This window comes from Brachionichthys hirsutus, chromosome 6 (genome assembly GCF_040956055.1).
Source record: "Brachionichthys hirsutus isolate HB-005 chromosome 6, CSIRO-AGI_Bhir_v1, whole genome shotgun sequence".
Lineage (NCBI taxonomy): Eukaryota > Metazoa > Chordata > Actinopteri > Lophiiformes > Brachionichthyidae > Brachionichthys > Brachionichthys hirsutus.
Genome location: NC_090902.1, coordinates 3,881,664 through 3,902,608, shown reverse-complemented (window position 1 = coordinate 3,902,608; position 20,945 = coordinate 3,881,664). Strand labels below are relative to the sequence as shown.

The 20,945-nt window shown below is 43.3% G+C and overlaps 1 protein-coding gene across 1 annotated transcript in view; it reads right to left on the bottom strand.

Annotated features, from left to right (window-relative positions):
- The window catches only part of atp8a1 (ATPase phospholipid transporting 8A1), a 65,125-nt gene that overhangs the window by 20,033 nt on the left and 24,147 nt on the right, over positions 1–20,945 (bottom strand). The window contains exons 16-28 of the mRNA XM_068740468.1: positions 18,974–19,018; positions 17,440–17,512; positions 15,984–16,089; positions 15,477–15,559; positions 14,613–14,662; positions 14,287–14,356; positions 13,772–13,856; positions 12,830–12,969; positions 11,471–11,609; positions 9,477–9,541; positions 6,590–6,762; positions 5,098–5,281; positions 3,824–3,934 (exon numbers count right to left, since the gene is read on the bottom strand). Of these exons, the coding sequence (XP_068596569.1) occupies positions 3,824–3,934; positions 5,098–5,281; positions 6,590–6,762; positions 9,477–9,541; positions 11,471–11,609; positions 12,830–12,969; positions 13,772–13,856; positions 14,287–14,356; positions 14,613–14,662; positions 15,477–15,559; positions 15,984–16,089; positions 17,440–17,512; positions 18,974–19,018 (1,324 nt within the window). The remainder of the gene's footprint in view (positions 1–3,823; positions 3,935–5,097; positions 5,282–6,589; positions 6,763–9,476; positions 9,542–11,470; positions 11,610–12,829; positions 12,970–13,771; positions 13,857–14,286; positions 14,357–14,612; positions 14,663–15,476; positions 15,560–15,983; positions 16,090–17,439; positions 17,513–18,973; positions 19,019–20,945) is intronic.

Below are 20,945 nucleotides of genomic sequence, written 5' to 3'. Positions count from 1 at the left end.
CAGATTGGAACAAAGCCCATTTGAGGGCCCCACCCAGTACTGCCACTCTCCGCATGACCAATACCAACCTGCCATTGGTCCTTCCCATTTAATTGCATAAGAGCATGCATGAAAACGAACGTCTGTCACCCCACCTCTCAGGCCCTCTTCATTCCCTCGTCGGGATGGGGGATGGTTTCCTATCTACGAAGCCTGTGTTTATGCATGTGAACCTAGACCGCAGCCCTCGCCTCCCCTTTCTGCCACACCCACCCAACACAGAGCCCACCCTCTAAACTTCATCAGGTGCAATCTACCATGATGCTGTTTCTTTTGCAAGAGAGGCCTGTTTTAAACTGGATGTGGGATGTTACCCACAATTTGAGTCAACGTGGCTTTGTAACCACAAAAATCAGGAGTTATAACAGTACCTGCCGGGAGAGCAGGAACCGTTTTAAGTGTTTTGGGTCTGCCCTTGTTTATGTGTGAATGAAGCCCAAGATATGAGGCAGGATAGCGCAGCTCAAGCAATGGTAATGAGGGGCGAGCGGGTAGGTCAAACGGCTGAATTAATTCCAGCTCTAGCCAATGAGAGGCGGTGGGCTGTTGTACCACGTTTAAAAGGGTTCCTATTCATAGCATGCGGTAAACGCTTCTGTGTGAGTGTTTTGGCCTGGTCACTGGGGTCCCAATACATTCTCGCTCTCTCCCTCTGCCGTCTCTTGAGGGACAGATGCATTGATTTGCTCATTAGGGGAAGTACCAGCCAGCCAGGCAGGGTCCTCCCCCCCCCCCCACACCACACACCCCCTTTTTTTCTCCTTCTCTTCATTGAGTGCCAGTCAGTGGAGGGGTGTGGCTGGCCTCTCTCCCTGACTGAACATCATGAAAAACAGTAATGGAGGTAAGCTGGAGTGGAGAAAAGGGAGAGCGGGCAGTAGCGAGCTGATAAGAAGACTTTTTTGCATATTCATCAGTGAATCAGAAATCACTGATTCCAAGGCGGTTCGGCTGCGGCCTCGTCTAAAAGAGCCTCTGGGTTGGAGAGTTGGGAGTGGATGAGATTTTTTTCCCCTAACAATGCGGGTCCTGATGCTATTAAGCTTTGTAATACTGAATTGCTAAAGGAATTTATACACAAAGCACGCCAAGACTACAGAGGGACATAAAGAAGGAGCCACTAAATGTGCTGAAAATATGTGGGGCTCCAGACAAACGCTGCTCTACAACGCCAGACACCGCCTCTGTGGTTTCATTCAAAGCACGGCGGCCAGGATGCTTTACTCTGCAAGTCCAAGGCATCTCTCACCACACTGAGCTGGATCTGAATGAGCTTTCATGCAATTGCCTCATAAACGGCACTTGTCAATCAGCCCCCTTCTGTAGCACCCTGAAAATGTGTCAATCAAACATGAGTGGCCAGACGGATTGGCCATTGGAATGGTTACTCTGGCTTCCTTTTGAAAGGAAAGACTTAGATTTAATGCATCTTTATGCACGCCTGTTTTTAGTTAATAATGTTGAAACAAATTTGAATTCTATTTAAAATGCATTGTTTCTAGAAATAATTGAGCAATTGTGTTTTCCTTTTTTTCAATAAACATAATTCACATTTTAATCCCAACTGTTCTTTTACTGATAAGGAAATACTAACCACAGTCAACAGCATGCAGAAAGCAAAGCACTTCCTGCTGCCAGTCAATCAACCCCTGGAGTGACCGTTTCAGACTCACAATTAACCCTCGGTGAGTCACAGAAAATCTTGAATGATCACACAACTTTTCCAAGAACCTTAAACTAAATTAGCCTCACATTCATGTCTTCCACAATAGCTGCAGAAGCCTTGGCCCTCCAACTCCTGTCTCTTAAAAAGAACCAAAGACCCTGCGGAAAAAGAGGGAGGCCGAAAGAGGCTTAAACCCCGTGTCTCCCAGTCCTGGAATTCAAATTGTAACAATGTATCAGACAATGATGCTGTGAACAAAAACGTTAAAATTCCCGTCAATTTTCTTGATTCTCTCTTTGCGAGGAAGCCTGGGAGTCGATGAGGAAAAACATGCGAGCACAAAAGTAAACCTATTAACGCAACAAATGCCCTGTATGCCCATACCCTGGGGTTGCCTATGCTCTTAGATGTCAAGGTTCTTACAAAACAGGAACGTTTGAAATACTGAAGCGGCTAAAGAGTGGGAAAAAAAAGTCCTATTATCGACTTGAATCCCTTGAATAAGTGGAGGATGGTGGGGAGTTACGTTCTTTGAGGGAAGCTCGGCCTGTAGCTGCAACTACAGTAGACATTATGCCCCAGGAGCAGGAAAACACCTGCTCTGAAAAGGGATCCAGGATGTTTCAAAGAAGAGGTGTGGTCTGGCACAAATTATGGGTAAACAATTTTAAAAAAACGTAAGCGATTGTGTTATAAATATCCATTGAGAATTCATATAAAAAGCAGAAAGGAGAACAAATGTTAAATTCATTAAATATATGAAATTTATTTAATTTCAGAGTATCATTAATAATTGCAAAGACAGTGACTGTCCCAGTAACCCAGAAGCTGATATGCTGGATTGTAAAAGGTACATAAACCAGAATGAAGGTCACGGAGGGAAACAATGATCACGGAAAGAGGAGGAAGAAAAACGACGGCGTCAGTTTGTGTGGTGATGGCATTTTAAAAACATGGCTGATATTTTTCTGGGTCACCCCCGTGGTGTAAATCACTAACGTTTATGGCCAACTTTTAAAACGAGTGACTTCTTTTCCTTTATTTCCATTTTCTTATGTTTGGTTCCTCAGTGGCCCGGTTTTGATTTTTATTCTAGCCTTGTAGAGTTTTAACCAAATTAAAAACTAAGTGCTGGGATAATACACACTCAGTTTGGAACAGGGGCTCATTGTCTTCCATAAATTCAACGCCAGTGGTTTCAGGTTTTGCAAGTTAAATGCACATAATCTAATTTCTGATGCCATGGATTAAAAAAACAAAGTGGGTTTCTGTCCTCAACATTGACAATGAAAATGTATTTAACATGACTCAGGAAGAAATGTTTATGGATGATTTGTTTTTCTGTCTTTTCTGTACATTTAGCCATGTTTGCAGCCATGCTTTTCTTTTTCTTTTTCTCCAACACATAGAATAACCAAATCTAATAGATCCATTAATTACTGATTTCCTTGTGTTAGGAACATTCATGGAAGCATTTGAGTTGAGAGAAATGTGTGAAAGTGTGATCCAACAGTAAGCAGCAACATCGGATTTAGACTTTTATGATAACATGTTGAGCTAAACTTGCTACTTAGTGTGCATGGGCTCTGGCTCAAAAAAATCTGAGCCCCCCCCAGTGATAAACCTGCTGCTGATAGGATGCACTTAACCTGTCTGCCATTCTTACTTATAGCTCTGAACCTGCAATCAGTAGCAGGTCTGGTGTCTGTCAAATTCCATCATACCTACCGAACACCAACAGACCGGCCTTCAATAATATTCAAGTTCAGTTGGGTGGCTATGAAAAGCATAGTTTAACTGTAAAGGTACAATTAAATGTTAATAATCAAAGAACTGAGTTAAAATTAATGTTTTAATGCGTTTAAGTTTCATTTTAATGTGCAAGCGTAATGAATACTAAATGGAGATTTAGCACTTTCAGCTAATCCCGCCTGTTTTTTCAAACCAATCGCACAGGAGCTGTACAAACTGGCAGGTAAATGCAAAAGGCCAGTCAAAGGAAATACAAACACGGAAACTCTAACGAGCAAATCCTTTCCTTTTCCAAATCATCCAAAATCTCAATGCTTTGCATTCAGATCTGAACGAGAAACTCGGGCGCTGCCGTGAAAAGCGTACCTCAATGATGTAGAGGACAATATTCTTGTAGAAACAGTACAGGATACACTTGGCTACACGGTTGTAGTTCCAGGCTCCGTGGACAAGGAGCAGATTCTTCAAGTATTTAAACTGTGTAGGAGTAAAAGGGTGAAAATGACAAGAATGAATGAAGAGCAGCAGACTGTGTGCAGTACCTGTACTCTGTCTAACGGTTCCTCATAATCAGTGATCAGTGCTGGAACACAGCAACAACTGCAGGATTAAAGACAGCAGCGTTTGGTCATTACGCTGTACAGAAGACAGATGAGGCGTCGTAGATGAGGCTTTCATCAAATCACTGCAGGAATTTCAAGGCTACAATGCTACAATCATTAAATGATGAAGGCAGTATTAATTTGGGGGGGGGGGGGGTGCATCGGTCTCTCGTGGATCAGTGCAATAGTTGAATTATAACACCATTTGGAGGCCTGAGGAGACTTGAATAATTTGAATACTGTTTTTGGCTACTACATGTGATTATACTAAGGAGAAATCCAGAGAGAATCGTTGGTTTATTGGAAGATCTTCTTGCATTTCAACATCACCACAGTAATCTTTTGGTGAAATGACAGCATGGTGGCATCCCGAGTTTGTCCGACCGCTTCCACGGTCGGATCAAACCATCAGTTAACACAGACACAAGCCGACACCAGACGGAGAGCAGAAGTGACTCGGCCCAAAGTCTCACCAATCCGAAGATGGATGATGCTGAGCTTTTAAATGCTTCAAGGATTGATGCCAAGTCACAGTTAGTAAATTACAGTGCATGTACAGAAACACCACTTGAAGTCTGGTGTTTCTGTAAATTTGTTGGAGGAATATGACCTAAATGGATTTTAGGAGGGCCAGTCTTTGAAAGACATAACGGCAATTTCAAATGGAGAATGTATGCAGAAGCACAGAGTATACTGCGTTTCTGTACTCGGAAGCCCCGGCTGTCATGGGAACATGATGTACCGAGTGGCGTGCGGTCTGAAAACAGAGGCTGATACAGGAACTCTGTGGCTTTTGTTGCTTATGGGTGTCCTATGTCCATGCACAGATTCAGACGTTATGGTTACTGTGATATAAGCATGACTTAACTCAAATCTCTTTCGGTTTAGTCTTATTGAAAGTGTGGGTCGTCAGATGTCTGTTCTACAGGTGTTGCTACTTCCCTGTATAAGCTAATGCGCTAATATTTATATTGAAGAGACAAGGACAGGACAATTTGTGGAATTGGACTTTTTAGTCCATGTCTAAGATTGCCTCACCTGGGCAATAGAGTAGTCGGAGGAGTTTGCTGCCTGCAGACCCTCGTTGCCCGAGATTCCCACGCCGACATGAGCCGTCTGGATCATTCCCACGTCATTGGCCCCGTCGCCGATGGCCAGCGTGATCACCTTCACCTGTTTCTTTACCATCTCCACCACCTCTGACTTCTGAAGAGGAGATACTCTGAAAAAAAGCAGCAGCGCATGGACCGTTAGGTATTTCATGAAATGAAAAACTGAACCAAAGCTCTTCATCTTTATCTTTGGATAACAGTGGGTTGGAGTGTCGTAGCTGTATGTGGACATCAGGAGCTACACTGAGCTACTGAGACCTAATGGAAAAGGAAAGCTCTTGGAAAAATGTCAGTGAGGAGGCCGGGCATTCCGGTGAATCCTGAAAATGTGTCATTCACATGACATGAGCAAACTGAAATGTGTGTTTGCATTCAGTGTGAATAACACCGTGCTGCAGGAACATTTCAATGAGGGTACTCGTGTATTTGAAATGCGCCGGCAGCAGCGATGTTTTCTTACTAGTCAATCATCTTGTGATGGAACGGATGTATCTTTTAACTCGTTTACAAGTCTTCAAACTAGACTTCACAGCCTCACCGACAGGAAAGGCTGTGGCCTCTCTCACAAGTGCTTCCTCTCCGTGCACGAGAGGAAAGGGGGTAGTGTGTATTGAGATGATGTCATAAACTGCACGTCTGTTTTAAGCTGTGAAACTGTTCATGTTTATGTTCTCTGTGGTTTAAGAGGCCTCATTCATCTCTCGGTGTCTCTTCGTGCCCACAGAGTATGCACAAGGCAAAGGTAGGTAGAGGTGGGGGGAGGGTAAATACAAATTTGACATAATACGCTGAGTAATAAGGTTCGCTGTTGTTTTGAATACATGGTGCCGACTTCTGAGCCCAGACCCTGCCATGGTTGTTTAAGGACTTAAGTACTTCCTATTATGTATGTGGTCTTGGTAGGTCAACACTGTACAAGCATAATGTTGAAAAGTTACCATTTAAATTTATAAACAGAGTTGTCAAAATACTGGCATAAAATATATTTGAGCCAAAAGGTTTTTCGGTTCAATGTAAATATTTTTAAAGTAAACATTTCCAGACCTACGTTAACCTTCATTCATTCGCAATATTTGTTCTTAACATTTTTAGGTTTCGGGCTATTGGACTGAGAAAATGAGCAGTTTCATTGCCCTGTATAGACAAGTGGATTAATCATCCCTCCGATTAATCATTAAATGCATCCCTAACTGGATGTCTCACTAGTATGTATTTCAAAATGTCGTCCCCTTGTGAGTAGTACTGTACTGCATATACGTGCTGATATTTAACATTCCAACTACCGGTACTTATTTCAAGTGGAACCAGACTCTGTACATAAATGTCATTGAGATAAGAACACGGTGTTTATTATTTCCCTTTGGTCAGTTTGATTGATCGTCTGGGGTCGATTTGACCGTTTTAGGTGTAAATCATACCTGCAGCATATGACAGCTTTACAGGACAGGGCGAGGTCCAGGAAATACTGTCGCACTCCAAATGTGAGGGCGTATTTCAGGGTCTTCCCATCGATAATAAGAGCAAAATCGTTTTCCTTGTAGAGGGCATCTCCAAGCATCCCGCAGTGGTGGCTGAGTGCTTCCCTTGTTCTCTGCACCAACAAAAAAGGGACACCAACAGTCACGACAATAATAATTATACAATATACTATGGCATGGTATAGCGAGCACAGTGCAAGTACGGTACGACAGCGAAATGACATTCGATGACTGAGCATCGGGCTGCAGCGAACGCCGTCGGGCTGAGAGAGAGATGAGGTAAAATGGATCCGTTGTACGTAATTAAAGAACAGTCACGCGTTCGCTCGATGAGAAAATGTGTCTCGGGGTAAAACACGTCAGAGAAAATGTCTAAATGTTTTTTATTTCCATTTGCACTTCCTTCATTTATCTTCTCTCCTTCAGGCCGCTTATCCAAAATACGGCTCACAGGTTATGCTGGAGTCTATTCTATCTGGCTACGTGCGAGAGGCAGGGTACACCCGGGACAAGTCGCCAGCGCAATGATGAAAATTCACGACAAGAGGGTTAACTGTCCTGGTGAGATCATCATTGCATTAATGAATCAACCTTCCCACAGATGGGGTTAAATAATGTAGAACATATTTTTGTATGCAACCACGACCTGAGACACGGCAATTTGCTTATCGTTTTTGACATATTTAATGTGGAGTCCGGGTTGAAACTGAATAGCAATAAAATAATATCCATGTAGTAAAAAAAAATAAAAAAATAAAATAAAAAAAAGGAATAGAGAGAGAATGAGCTGATGAGGAAAACTAAGAGATTAGAATGGACAGATGCAAAACAATGACCCCAATACAAGGCCTCAAGCCCAACGCTGAAACAGCGGTAATCATCACGACATGGTGGCCAGGTGTCAGGGTCAGCCATGTCAAAGCAGGCAGATTGTACCAAGGGGACCCCGCAATGATGCTTGGCATAACAAAACTCTGTAACCCCATCTGAAGAGAAATATTTGCAAAAGTGAAAGAAGGACAGTGAAAGACATGCACAGGAAGAGATGATGGATTAACAGAGGAGAGAAAGCCAGCGAAGGACAGACGAAGAAAGCAGCTGGCGGGACTTAACCACCCCTTCAGGGGTCTGTAAAACAGCACGAGATGCAGAGGAGCGGGCAGGCTTCGTGTTTGTGAGAGCGAGGGAGAGGACAGACAGGTTTTGATATCTATATTGCACCACAGGGCCAACAATGGCGGCCTCTACGTCGCAGCAACAGAGTGATTACAGATGACATCTTAGAGGGAGTAGGTGTGTGTGTGTGTGCGTGCGAGCACTGTTTAAGACAGCATTCCAGCTCTATAAGAACTTTAGAGCACAATCTATTCATCACGTAGTGAAGTAAAGTTTGCCATTTCCTCAAATAAGGAGCCCATTTCCCCCTCCTAATTCCCACTTAGGAATTTTAGCACTAATTCTATATGTCTCCTTCTAAAGCCTCTTTGTTATGGCTGCAACGAACAGTTTAGCCTGATCTGACTAGCTAGTGTTTGGTTTTGGAATGTGCATGCAGTGTCCATTCAGAAATCCACAAGCACTCTCCATAAGGACTGAGCTCCTTTGTTGATACAGCCCCCCCCCCCCCCCCCCTTGGATGATACTGCCCACGGGACGTGACACTCATCATGTGGAATCTGGACATTTGTTGTAATGTCATCATCTGGCTCACTTTTAAACACACTGAAAAAGGATCTTCCATCTCCGTGAGAAGTGTGCTGACGTGTGTGTCTCTGAGCACGAGTTGTTTCATACCGTACTTGCTTCCGGAAAACGTGCCAGTTTTCCTAACTTTACAGTAATTAAACACAGAATATAAATGATTTTTTTTTTAATGCTAGAATGTGAATAACCATTCTCACTCGGTGCCCTCTGCTCACCAAATGATTAAACAATGCTGACCTGAAAACAAGTTTCAATTCAGGATTTCAGTTTAAGATTTACGTGGGCTGATGTCTAAAGCTTTGTCTTCTCCGTCGACCGTTTATAAACACAGCAGCGCAGCATGCTTCAATTATTCTCTGCTGCAGCACCAGAGCACTCGGAATTACCAGCCTTGGCTGCCAGGCCCGGTGTTCCTCTGTGCCTGCCTCAGGTCTTGGCTTCTCCCGTTGTGTTTTAACAAACTGCCTTATGTAAGCATCTGCTCAACCACAGCAGAATCGGATTTGACATTTCAAAGTGCCGGCCCGTGTGCTTTGTGAATGCACCAACCCCGAATTTCTACCTCAACTTCATTTATCACGCTGCACGACCGGCAGACAGAGTGAAGGCCGTCCGTCATCGCCCCCCCCCCCCCCCCCCCCCTCTCCCACTAATTTCCCCACCTCTTCTGAACTCCCACATCCCCTTCTCGACCAACAAGCAAAGCACAGGCTAGTTTCCCTTCCATCTGCGCCTCCCCAGCTTTGCTTTCTCCTGCTGGAGAAGCGGGGGAACCTTTTCAGTCTCAGAAACAACAGACAAGGCTCTCCCGCTGGGGGTCAATGGACTTCTCTGCAGGGTCTCCTAAACATGTTGAAGCTGACTTGGGACGTGCGGCTGTTGTCTTTTTGGGGAGGCTTCCTGTTAAGATTTCGCAAATGCTTTGCAAGGACTGTGTGTAAAGATCAGGGGACAATTACGATCAACGATGTCCTGCTGAAGTCAAGTTTTCACCCTCAAGATTATTAAAAATATTCATAAGTAATTTCAGTAAGAATTTTTCCCATACATGGAACTACTGTATCTTAAATGGGAGCCGACAGGTCTGGCAATCTGAAGAGGAAGCAGGAAGCTAAATACTCACATCAAGAGTGTCTTCATTGATCAGAAGCATGCCCATGTTCTTGGTTAGCAGTTTGCAGGAATGTCCTGCATAGAGACAAAAAAAAAGGAAATATCTAATTGTACATTTCATAGCATAAGTAGCATGTTGCCAGGCGGGAAGTACCTCACAGGAGATAAAATAGCAATGAAAATAGAAAGTTTATTTTAGTTTTACAGCAACCTTCAGCTTATCTCACAACATGTCCCCAGACAGACAATGTGAAGCAACAGTGTTAAAGGGATAAACATTAAAATATTACAGTGAAGGATTAGTGTCTAGAGAAACAACTAATGAGTTTGATTCATCCGTGTTTGTCCCTTTCCTGTTTCATACGTTGTTACGACTACAACTTATCCAGCATTGCTCCCCGGGGATCGAACTCCACAGCTCTCGGCCGGGACAGATGCTCGGGGTCAACGGTGAGATGTTAGGAGAAGCTTCCGGTTGAGGGGGGAAACATAAATGTTTCACAAAGATCGATCGATCGATTGAAAACATTGGTATTTTCAACGAGCAAAACCGCAAGAAGATTTTTGCACTTAAACACACAAAACAGGCAGTCGCATTCAGTCGTACAATAGTACACATGGGGGTGGGAAGGCGAGGTGTTGCCCGAGGAATTGAGAGGGTTTCACCTCCCGAGTCAAACCCAAACAGGGCCGGGGTCTGGCAGATTGTTTTCATAAGTGCAAAGGTGCAAAAATCCCAAAATTTGCCAATGTGAGGAAAATGTCTCCCCATCTAAACACAAAATCTATACTCCCTTCCCCCTCGTCAATTCTAGCCACAGGCCTTCCGCTCGATGTGTTTACCTTCAGCTCATTTGACTGTGGCCAAACTGCCCTTTTTTATTTCACCAAAGAAAGTTGACTTCCATGCCTTTCTGCGTCCCGGGAGGAACTCAACACTGTTCCCACAGGACTTGAGGAATGTGGAATATGGACACACAAATCAGGGTCATCGCAAATGTTGCAAAATGAGCAACAATTATCGTAATAAATCCAGGTTTTACCTACGGAAGGTTGTGGTTCGAAATATTTTAAGACAAAGGAAGTAAGGAGGCCTGAAATGACTGACATGGCGAAATCGATGGGAAGGTAGGTATCAGCTGATTTCACTCTTTTGTGCGGTAAATAGTGCACACAGAGGACACGTTCCTGTCATTGAATTTAGACTTTGAATCATCCTGTGCGTCAAGTACATTTAAATTCCCTTTGATAAAGTGCAGTGGAAACACTGCTCTTTCCTGAGGCGGCCGGACACGGTGAGAGAGAAGTCACTGTCCGTTATCATGATCACTGAGGATTAGGACACGGTGATGAGAGTCGCAGCCTCGCGTCAAACAGATCTTCCGGGTTTCAACTATGTGGAAATGTGCTAAAGAAAACTTCTTGAAAAGTAGAAGTGAGATGGAGCAATGGAGCACCACTAAACTCAGCAATGGGGATCATCTTTCAGTGAGGAAAATAGTAAAAAAAAAAAAGTCTGTCAATATTGAGAAGAGATTTTACAGATTGATTTAGTCAAGCAGCGGACCTGTAAAAATACTCGGAGGGAGTGTGCGCTTAGGCAGAGCTCCCTCACGTCTGGGCATGGCGGTCACAAAGGGCTGATTCAGTCAGGCCTCAGTGGTAGGTAAAGCCACAAATGGAGGCACTTTTCAGATCTATTTTTCTTGTTTAAAGCTCAGCTGTATTCAAAGTTGAATCCGTTTGTAGTGTAAGAGCTGTGATTCCGTGGGACCAATCAAGGAACCTGAAATGGAACCGGTGGACCAGTGTTAGTCTTTCACCTGTCCGATAACATCTGCAAGGCTAAAACCAGAAGAATCTGAAATGTGAGAGCTGCCTCCTCGCACCCATATACATATGCTACGTCTTGGGCACTATCACCTCTGGGGGATGTTAAAAAAATGTGCCTCTCCCGGGTGTTTTATCATTGGAAAGACATCTTGCACTCTCTCTGAATCTTACCAATATTAATAGCAGTTTCTTGTTTGTCCCCCGTCAGGATCCAGATCTTGATGTCCGCCTTCATCAGAGTCTCAATGGTCTCCGGCACCTTATCTTGGAGTTTGTCCTCTATCGCTGTGGCCCCCAGCAGTTGCAGGTTCTAGACATGAAATGAGGGAAAAGACAAAGTAGAAGGACGAGAAAAAGTAAGTTGCGATTACTCACTTTAAAGGATCATGTGTCATGTAATGTTTTCAAAATGAACTTTTCATGTCAAAATATTGCTGGTACTTGAGCACTTAATAAATGTAAAATCTGATTGGCCCGCAACAGAGTCTGCATCTTGAATTTTGGCCCCTTGTGTAATTGAGTTTGACACCCCTGGTCCCAAGTTGCTTCAATCAAAGCAGAATCAAATAAAAAAGTTTCTTACTTTCTTGGAGTTGAGTAAACCCAGCTGAGCAGACATTAATGTGTAACTTCAGATGATTTTATCGAGTTGTGATGGTTTCTCTTAAAATGTCACTGTGACTCCATTGCGCCCCCATGTGTCCTTACTGCATTTCTGAGAATGGGTGGCCTCCAAAGTGCAATGAATCCCGAATCCCTGGCAGCATCGCTGCCGCACTCTGCCCATTAAGCAATACACATTAGATTTTCCTCACTGAAAGCTTTTATGTTTATTTCATGATTGATTGCCTTCATTTGTTTTGGGCAGCCAGGAGCAGCCATGAAGAACACGCCAAGTGGCTGATTTATGACCGTGGCTTCCTGTGTTTGACTAGCACTTCCACATAGACCCACCTCACAGGAAACCAACACTAACTGCTGGTGAAACCTTGAATCTCTCCTGCAAACACACAATTTCGGACTTATCCACATTTCCAGGTCTGAGCATACTAAACAGCGGCTACACCGGGGGGGGGGGGGTTGAGTTTGTGCCCAGTCTGAAAAGCACAGGTCTTTTCAAAAAAGATTTTGTAAGAAACTTTATTTTCCATTAAGTAAATGCACCACATAATGAAATAAAGGAAAGTCGCTCCCACTTGTAAAACTCACTGCATTCCGTAATTAGGAGGGCACTCAATGGCGCATATAGCTCTGGCATAGCCTGACAGGCCTTTAAATTCAATTAAGTTCTAATTCAAATGCCAGCAGTGCCATTAAGACAGCAGCCCTTTATTAAGAATTCCCTCCACCCTTTCTTTGGAACATGATCCACCCTTCCAACCAGTTTCCTCATTTTCAATTGACTTGCAAACGTCAGGTGAAAACATTCCCCTGGCAGAAGCATTGAGATGTTTGTTGTCATGACTACAAGGCAAAATTCATGGTATATCAAAAGTAAATGAGCCATCAGAAAGTGATAACACGTTTCACCTTCTCTATCAGTTCGTAGCTCTCCTCCAACTTTAGGGCTCTGTTCTGGAGTGAGGTGGAGGCCCTGTGGTGGACCTCCAGCCAGTGTTGATAGGACGACTCACTGACATCCGCCACTGCGAAGCAAAGGGTGCGCAGCCCTGGAAGAGAATAATGTGTGGCCCAGACGTCATGGCTTTTAACTGGACTCGATTAAGCCGTAGAGATGCCAAGGGTGACATCCAGATGCAGTTCTCTGCAGCGTACGCATTGATGTAGGATAGAGGGAACACTAATAGATAAGAAGTGGGCACATAAATCACCAAATTACTTCTTAAGCTTCTCTGTGCATACATTTGAAAAGAAATGGGTGGATGGTTACAACAAAACCCACACGGATAGGAGCTAATTGCGACATGTACATTATTATTTGGGTAGATGTATGTTTTCATTTTTTTTTTTATTCATTATGAACTCAGAGATAGCCATTCTACACAACCCATGAGTAACTTTTTTTCATAAATAATTTTCTGTGACTCACTGAAGCATTTATCTGCCAACAATCTACCAAAATGAAGAAAAAAAAAATGACAGGATGTAATTAAGTTCCCAAAAAGTTAACATGATAGAAATGCTATGAGGCTAATAAAGCAAACCCTTCTATGCATGCGATTTTGTACGTGCGTTGTATTCCACGCAGGTTTGCGTTTGTTTCACAAGGGGGCAGCATAAACAGAAAATAATAGGGAGAGGCTCTGAAGCATTAATTTCAGCTACACCGCCAGCGGTTTATCATCCTCCTGCATATTCACATTATAATTTACTGTTGACCAAAAAATAATCGATGCTGCAACTAAAGATCAAGAGGCCATAGTGATCACACAGAAATGAGAGGCCCACGTGAGAAGCATCTTAAAAGATGCTTTCATTCTAGCCGGCAGGGAGCGATGTTTATCCACTCACCCTCGGTGGCGAACTGCTCCAGGTGTTTCAATGTGATCTCTTTGTACTTGGAGCTGTCTGCCAGACGGTCGTAGATCACTGTATCCTGAAGGGGGGAAAGAAACATTGGATATCGAAACCCAAAGAGGAAGGAAAGGAACAATCTGGACTTTGACTACCAAAAAAAAACCCAAAAACACAACAAATATATATAATATTAAAAAGATACAAATACTTAGCATGGTAACTGAATGTAAGAATCAAAATTCTATCTGTTATGCAATAAATGCTCTAAAAATATTATATTTTGTCATATCCAAACAGCAGAGCTCTAGATATGTACAAAGCAAGCAGGTGCTTGATCCAGAGTGTTATAATAACGCATCACCTTTATTTTTACAGAGAAATGTGTGAAATACGGTAACGCTGCAAAGTGTGACGATTTCCTGACAAGAGGGAGAGGAGAAAAGGGGAGGGGAGTGTCTGTCGTCAACGGTGATGTGCTGTCATGTGTTGCCATGGAGAGAGACACTCACAGCCCCTTTGCAGTAGAGGCGAATCTTCCCAGATGGGGTGCGCATGATGACTGACATTCTCTTCCTTGCGCTGTGACAGGAAAAAAGAGGAAGGTGGGATGAGGGAGAGGAAGAAAGCGAGAGACATCACAAGGTGTCGCAGTAAATTATCGAGCGCCGTTTGAGTTTACATGCACCTGCTTAAAGAACATTATCACACTCCTGTAGGCCACACGATTAATTAATGTAAATCATAGCGGCAAAAGGAAGATGGCAACGTCTGTACAGATGACAGATTAATATGCAAGGCACACAATGAGTACTAAAAAAAATATCATGCAATTTACCTTGTAAACTCGAGCACGTGCAAAAGTTCATACTTCTCTTCTGTTCCAAGCTAGATCCAAAGAGACGCACATGTTAGCGGTCTAAAAGGTCGCGTTTCCACCTTGGCCTTCTTATGAAACAACATCTTACAGACCAGCTCTGGCACAAGCCTAAAATCAGCTTTAATTGTAACCTTAAACGCATTCATCATTGAACGGGACTAAGCCGATGGAGGTAGAATAACCAGGTAAGATTCAATTAACTTCCTTAATAGTGCAGACAGCTGTGTACAAGGCAGAGCGATTAAAATGTTATGTTGAGCTAGAGAATGAAGGTTAAGAAATCGTGCAAACATCTCGGCGTAAAGATGCTCTCGGGAGAAGAAGAAAAACGGAAATGGCTCACCTGATTGCACTCTTTTTGAGTGCAATCAGGTGAATGTTCAACCATAGCTTCTTTCGGGGGACGGATGCTAAATTAGGCCAAGATGCCACAGCCAATGTGAATCTCACTGTATCCCATCTGTATTAAAAAAGAAAAAGGTCTAATTCCTATTTCATTCTTTTTTATATTAGTTTTAGCTCAAGATAAGTGTTGGACAATCTCAGAAATGAAGCAAATGAACGATTTAAGGGCGGGGTGAGTGTTTGATCGTGAATAAACGACAACCACAAAATGGCTCAGTTCAATCAGATTTGCCAGCAAGCGCCTGCAGACCTCATTAGACCTTGATCTGTTGCTCTCATTGTTAACATTGTATAATGAAAAAAAAGCACAGCGTCTTATAGTCTTTCCTTAAGGTCTTTTTAACTCGATAGCGATCCAGACATCATGACACTCCTGTTAAACGCTCCAACAGCAGCTTTGCACGGCGCCCTGCTTACCACTTCAATGATCACGCTGTCTGGGGTCCTGCCAGAGAACACAAAGCCGAGGTCTCGTGCAGCTTTCACCAGAGCTCCTTCATCTTGAAAGCGATGTGAAAGATAAACAGGGGAAAAAATAGAGGCAGCGCTGTGTGAAGATAACCTGAATGATAACAGTGTTCAAGTGTATATTACACTGGTTCATCTTTTCAAAATGGAAGCTGTGACTAAGCTTTTCAAGGTATAGCTGTGGATCGAACGTCGCCATTATTTTCTTTTAAGCCAGGCAGCATCTTCATTACTTGCAGTGACTTTGTGGTATTACAAATGAGCATGTTATAGGACATGCTTCCTTGTTGAGTAATCACAGTCCTGTTCTGGGACTTATTGTGCTAAACATCTGTACCCCCTGACACTCGAGGAGTCTGGGAAGCATTAGCTCTCCTTCATTAGAGCTTTCTCGCACGTACTAGGTGAGGTGACCGTTTATCCAGTGGCATCCATGTTCATGAAGGTGAGATTTACCTGGAGAAGCAGCCTGGTAGGTGATCGTTCCCTCTGCACGCTCCGGGACTGCAGTGTGACAGATTGCCATCATGGTCATGAATTCCTGGATGACAGCAGCTGTAGGCTAAAGTAAGTGGAAAAGGTGTTTCAACTTCCCGCGTTCTTTAATACAAAATATGTTGCAACAAAGCGACAGAGAACACTGTTGGACAAATGGAGTGAATGTCACCATGGAAACCACAAATTCTTACCGTGTTTAATTAAAAACTGTCCGACACAGCGAGACTGGAGCCGAAGCTCAACATATTGATGTTAGAATGCGCCCCCGGGCTTTTCAGTGTGTGAAACAGGCTCAGGCCAGACTGATGAAAAAGCAGCACGGCCTCTGACTCATTCATGTGCAAGTGGTATACACTTATTTTAGTCCCTGAAAAAAAGACTTATCTATACACTGAGGGCCTTTTAACATTAATGAAGGGAAACGCACGGCTGACTAGCCAAAGGTTCGTCCTAGACAAGCATCCGCTGAGGCTCCTGGACCTCGAGCTTTCAGTGAGTCAACGGCTATCGGCTACCTGCAGGGCAACGGCAGGACTGAGTCGCACAGCAAACACATCAGGCTGCTAATGCTTCACAAAAATGAAACCGATAGCAGAATAAGATCACATTACTCGTTCAACAACATGAGAGAGAGAAAGATGTGGAAGAGGAAAAGCTCGGGTAACACATGAGGCACGCCACGCATTGTTGACCACCCCAAAACATCTGCTCTTCTGTGTACACACACACACACACACACACACACACACACACACACACACACACACACACACACACAAACACACTTTCAGTATAGAACGGAAACTCTGATGAAAGACCGATAATAGGGGGGAAGGAGTGAATGAATGGAAGATCGAAGGGCAAATCGAATGGTCTCCACCAAATGAAAAAACAGTCTATTAGCGTGCAGGTGGCTGAAAGAGCTCCCCTCTGGCTCCCAGCAGCAGGCTCATCGGGTCTGGGACGACAGGTATCCTCTGAAGGACATCCCAGCATGCATTCGGGTGTGTGTGTGTGTGCAACTGGTGTGTTTCTACCAGTTGAGTTTAGACCTGAACAGTGAGGACCTTTGGCCAGTCCTCACTTCCTCAAGGAGCTGCTTGAGGTTTTAATTAGGTCATTTTGATCTACAGGAAAGCAGAACATCAGTTTGACATTTTATGTTCCTGCTGTTTGTTTGGCAAACTAACGATGATGAAATTACAGACGTTTTCTGCTTCGAGACTAATTTCTATCCAGTCTACAGTGCCCCAAAGAACACAGCCTTCCCACCAGAGCGCACAAGCCCAACATCCAAGGTCCTCTTCATTTGGCAAGAAAGTCATTATACAACCAAAACACTATGAGGCACAGAATCTCTTAATTGTATGTTCAGCATTGCAGGCACATGGCAGGGAACCCTGACACTACTTACGTGATTACTCTGGAAGTTTTCCAATAAGCTTGGGTCATTAAATCCTGCCTCTTCAGAGGAGTGTGAGCTGTGCCTGGAAAGAAGAGATGGAGAAATGAAAACAGAGCACACTGAAATACCCGATACCGACAGTAGAGTTAGAATAAACTAGCTTCTGCTAAAAAACTACTTGGGTAGATGAACAACTATCAAACGCAGTGAAGCCAGAATGCAAATGCAGGTCTGCCAGTGCTGTGATGTGCAGTGAGAGTATTTCATTCTGTCCTTGCTTGCAGGAGCAGATCGCCCGATTCACCACGCACAAAGAAGAAACACTTGATGTTTTATTCACCCCCCCGTCACATATTATATTCACTTCGGTCAAATGCATGAATCATAAATGGCGTTCCACTTGGCTATGGAAATATAAATGTGGATGGATACCAAAAACCAAAACCTTAAGCTACATTTCTAAAGCACATATATAATTAAAAACACCCGAACCTTCTGCAACAGAGACTGAAAATGCTGCAGAATATTTTTGCAATGACATCATCTGGTGTCTTCATTACTGTATATACCTGTAATTGGGAAAGAAAGCCCCAAACACTTGTCTACAGGCACAGTCATGCAGTTCTCCATGTCGAGTGTTTTGATGACGTTTCTGAGGCATGGGCGTTGGGTGTGTGGATGGCCAGCTATTGATTATCTGCCAGCACACAGAGGTCCCGTCTCTATGGTAACATGTGCGCGAGCAGTTCACGGTTAAGAGCGAGGGACTGGTCGCTGATAAAAACCGGTGACATACTGCGCTGCCCTGCTTCTAACAGTTAGAAGCAAATAATAAATTTATAACATGCATAGGACTTCATTCAACCTCATTCTAATATGAAAACTGTAAAACACAATTTATTCTTTCCTCTTCCATCACTGTCCTATTTTGAGTACTAATAAAGCATCTAATTCAGTTTTTTGCAACAAGATTTTTTTTTTTTTTTTTTTTAAACAAACAAAAAGAGACATGCCATCGTGGAAGCTAGCAACTTCCTTCAAAGCAGCCAGACTCAGCACTTTGCTAACAACAGGTATGAACAAACAGACTTCAATCCCCCATGCAAAATGAATGAGACACACCCATGCTGTTACTGCAGATCTTGGCACTGTAAGCAGATGGATTCAGAAGTAGGACTGTGGGTGTATGTGTGAGAGAGAGAACGAGAGTGTTGGAGCGTAGACAACAACTCTTCCATTAGTTTCATAGGAAGAATGTGCTGCACAGCTTCAGACTCCACACAACAAAGTAAATGCTCGGAAAATAAGCCTGCCGAATGCACAAAGGGCTGTCAGCAGCACATATCACGGCATTCCTTCATATCGACAGAGTTACACTGATTTCAGAATCACAGTCACATACAAGTGTACCGAACAAAGAAACACGTCTGTTGAGGTCTTGTGCTCACAATTTCCACAATGAAAAGGCAGCAAAAATTCATCACAGAAGCAAAGAGTTAAAAAAAAAAAACATAAACCAACCATCTCACACCGATCATCTTACCAGTCATCGTCTGCAAAACTACCCTCCTCAGCCTCAGGGACGTGGCTGCAGGAAGAGAGATTATCTTGGTGACAAAACGTTTATTAGATCCTTTGAATGGATGGATACCAGTGGCTTCAAGATGGATCAATGGTCAATGTCGGCACCCATTTAGCTTAGCTTAGCATGGCAAGTGTGAAGATGGGGAAACAGCTAGCCTGGCTGGCTGTAATATTACAACTATTAATAAGACAACAAATTATTAGAAATACCATTTATGAACAAGCTGACAAGTACTACTGTAGTACACAAACTCCTAAGCAAGATAAAGCAAAACTTCCCTGCATGCATGTGTTAAATTATTATATTTAACGATACCCAATAGCTGTTAGAACAGTGATGATTGTGTTTGTCTCTTCAGGACTCAAACTGCACCGTCTGAAACTAAACGTAGACGGAGCACAGCGCCAAATCATTTTGACAGCTCGGCTCCGGCAGACTAACTGCAATGCAGGGTTTTTATTCACAGTAAGGAGCGGAGCCAAACAGAATGTACTGAACGAGATACATGCAACAACTACACCCACGGTAGATGTGCACCGAGTACAACTTTGAAGTGAGACGAGACTCCACCGACTTTGTTTACTAAAAAAAACATATTGCTTCCATCTAAAAATATGCTTTCACTTCACATCAAATTAATAACACTCAGGAGGATACTTTTAGCCTGTCGCACCAGAACAGCCTCTCCTCTTTGAGATTTGGACTCAAATCCAGTGGAATTAATTAATGTCTGCACCCTTCGGGGTCGGCTTTATTAATTAAAGCAACACTTAATTTGTGGTGAGGCAGCAGTTTCTCACACACACACACACACACACACACACACACACACACACACACACACACACTTAACCCCATGACTGGTCAAAAAAAATTTAATATTAATTCCAGGAGAATGTCATATATTGATATTAAGAAAAGTCGGGGGGTTTTCAATGCAGCTTTGTCAAATCATACGTTGGTAACCAAACACGATAGAAAGAGTGACCCAAATGATAGCATCATCAAAACTTGACAAATAAGGAACATCTTTTTTCTTTCCCCAGATGAAGCCGCCATCCATATTTATCAGTCAGATTAGAGGAAGTCCTCATTTCTGAGAATCAAAGCGAAGTGTCTCTTCTTGGGGATGAAGGAGAAAGCCTCAGAGGACTATATTCAATCTTTGCAGGGGAGGAGTGTCTCTGAAGACCAACAGGCTTGGCCCAATTAAATAGAGGAAAAAGAGAAACTAAATAAAAACAAACAAAAGCCATCAGAAGACGGCACATTTCTCCACCCCACGCAAATCCTGTACGTACAAGGAACAGAAGCTTGCTAGTATCATATCTACATGTACATTATCATTACAAAATGTGAGAAGCTTTCTCTGTTCTCTCTGGACTAGCAATCACAGCTTAATGAGAACTTTGGAATGGAACTCGAGATAACATTCTCACTTTTGTCCTTCAGCCATCATTTGATAAATTTTATACAAATGGAATTAATCATGAACCATCAAAGCCTGTACTTATTTTATTTATTTATTTAAAGGTATTCTTCTCAGTCATTAATTTTTCTCAGGTTAATAGTCTTCCCAATAAAGTTAAATGAGAGGTTTTTAAGAGGACAAGAGAAGAGACTACTACTGTACTTTCGGCTTGTCCCGTGAGCGTTCGCCGCAGCAAATCAACCTTCTCCACTTCACCCTGTCCTTTGCATCGTCCTCCTCAACACCAGCCACTCCCATGTCCCCCCTCACCATGTTCATCTTCTCCTGGGTCGACCTCTAGCCCTGTTCCCTGGCAGCTCCATCCTCAGCATCCTTCTACCGATGTCGTCCCCGTCTCTCCTCTGGACATGTCCAAACCATCAAAGTCTGGTCTCTCTGACCTCATCTCCAAAACGTCTAACCTTCACTGTCACTGTCAACCTCTGACCTCACAATGAA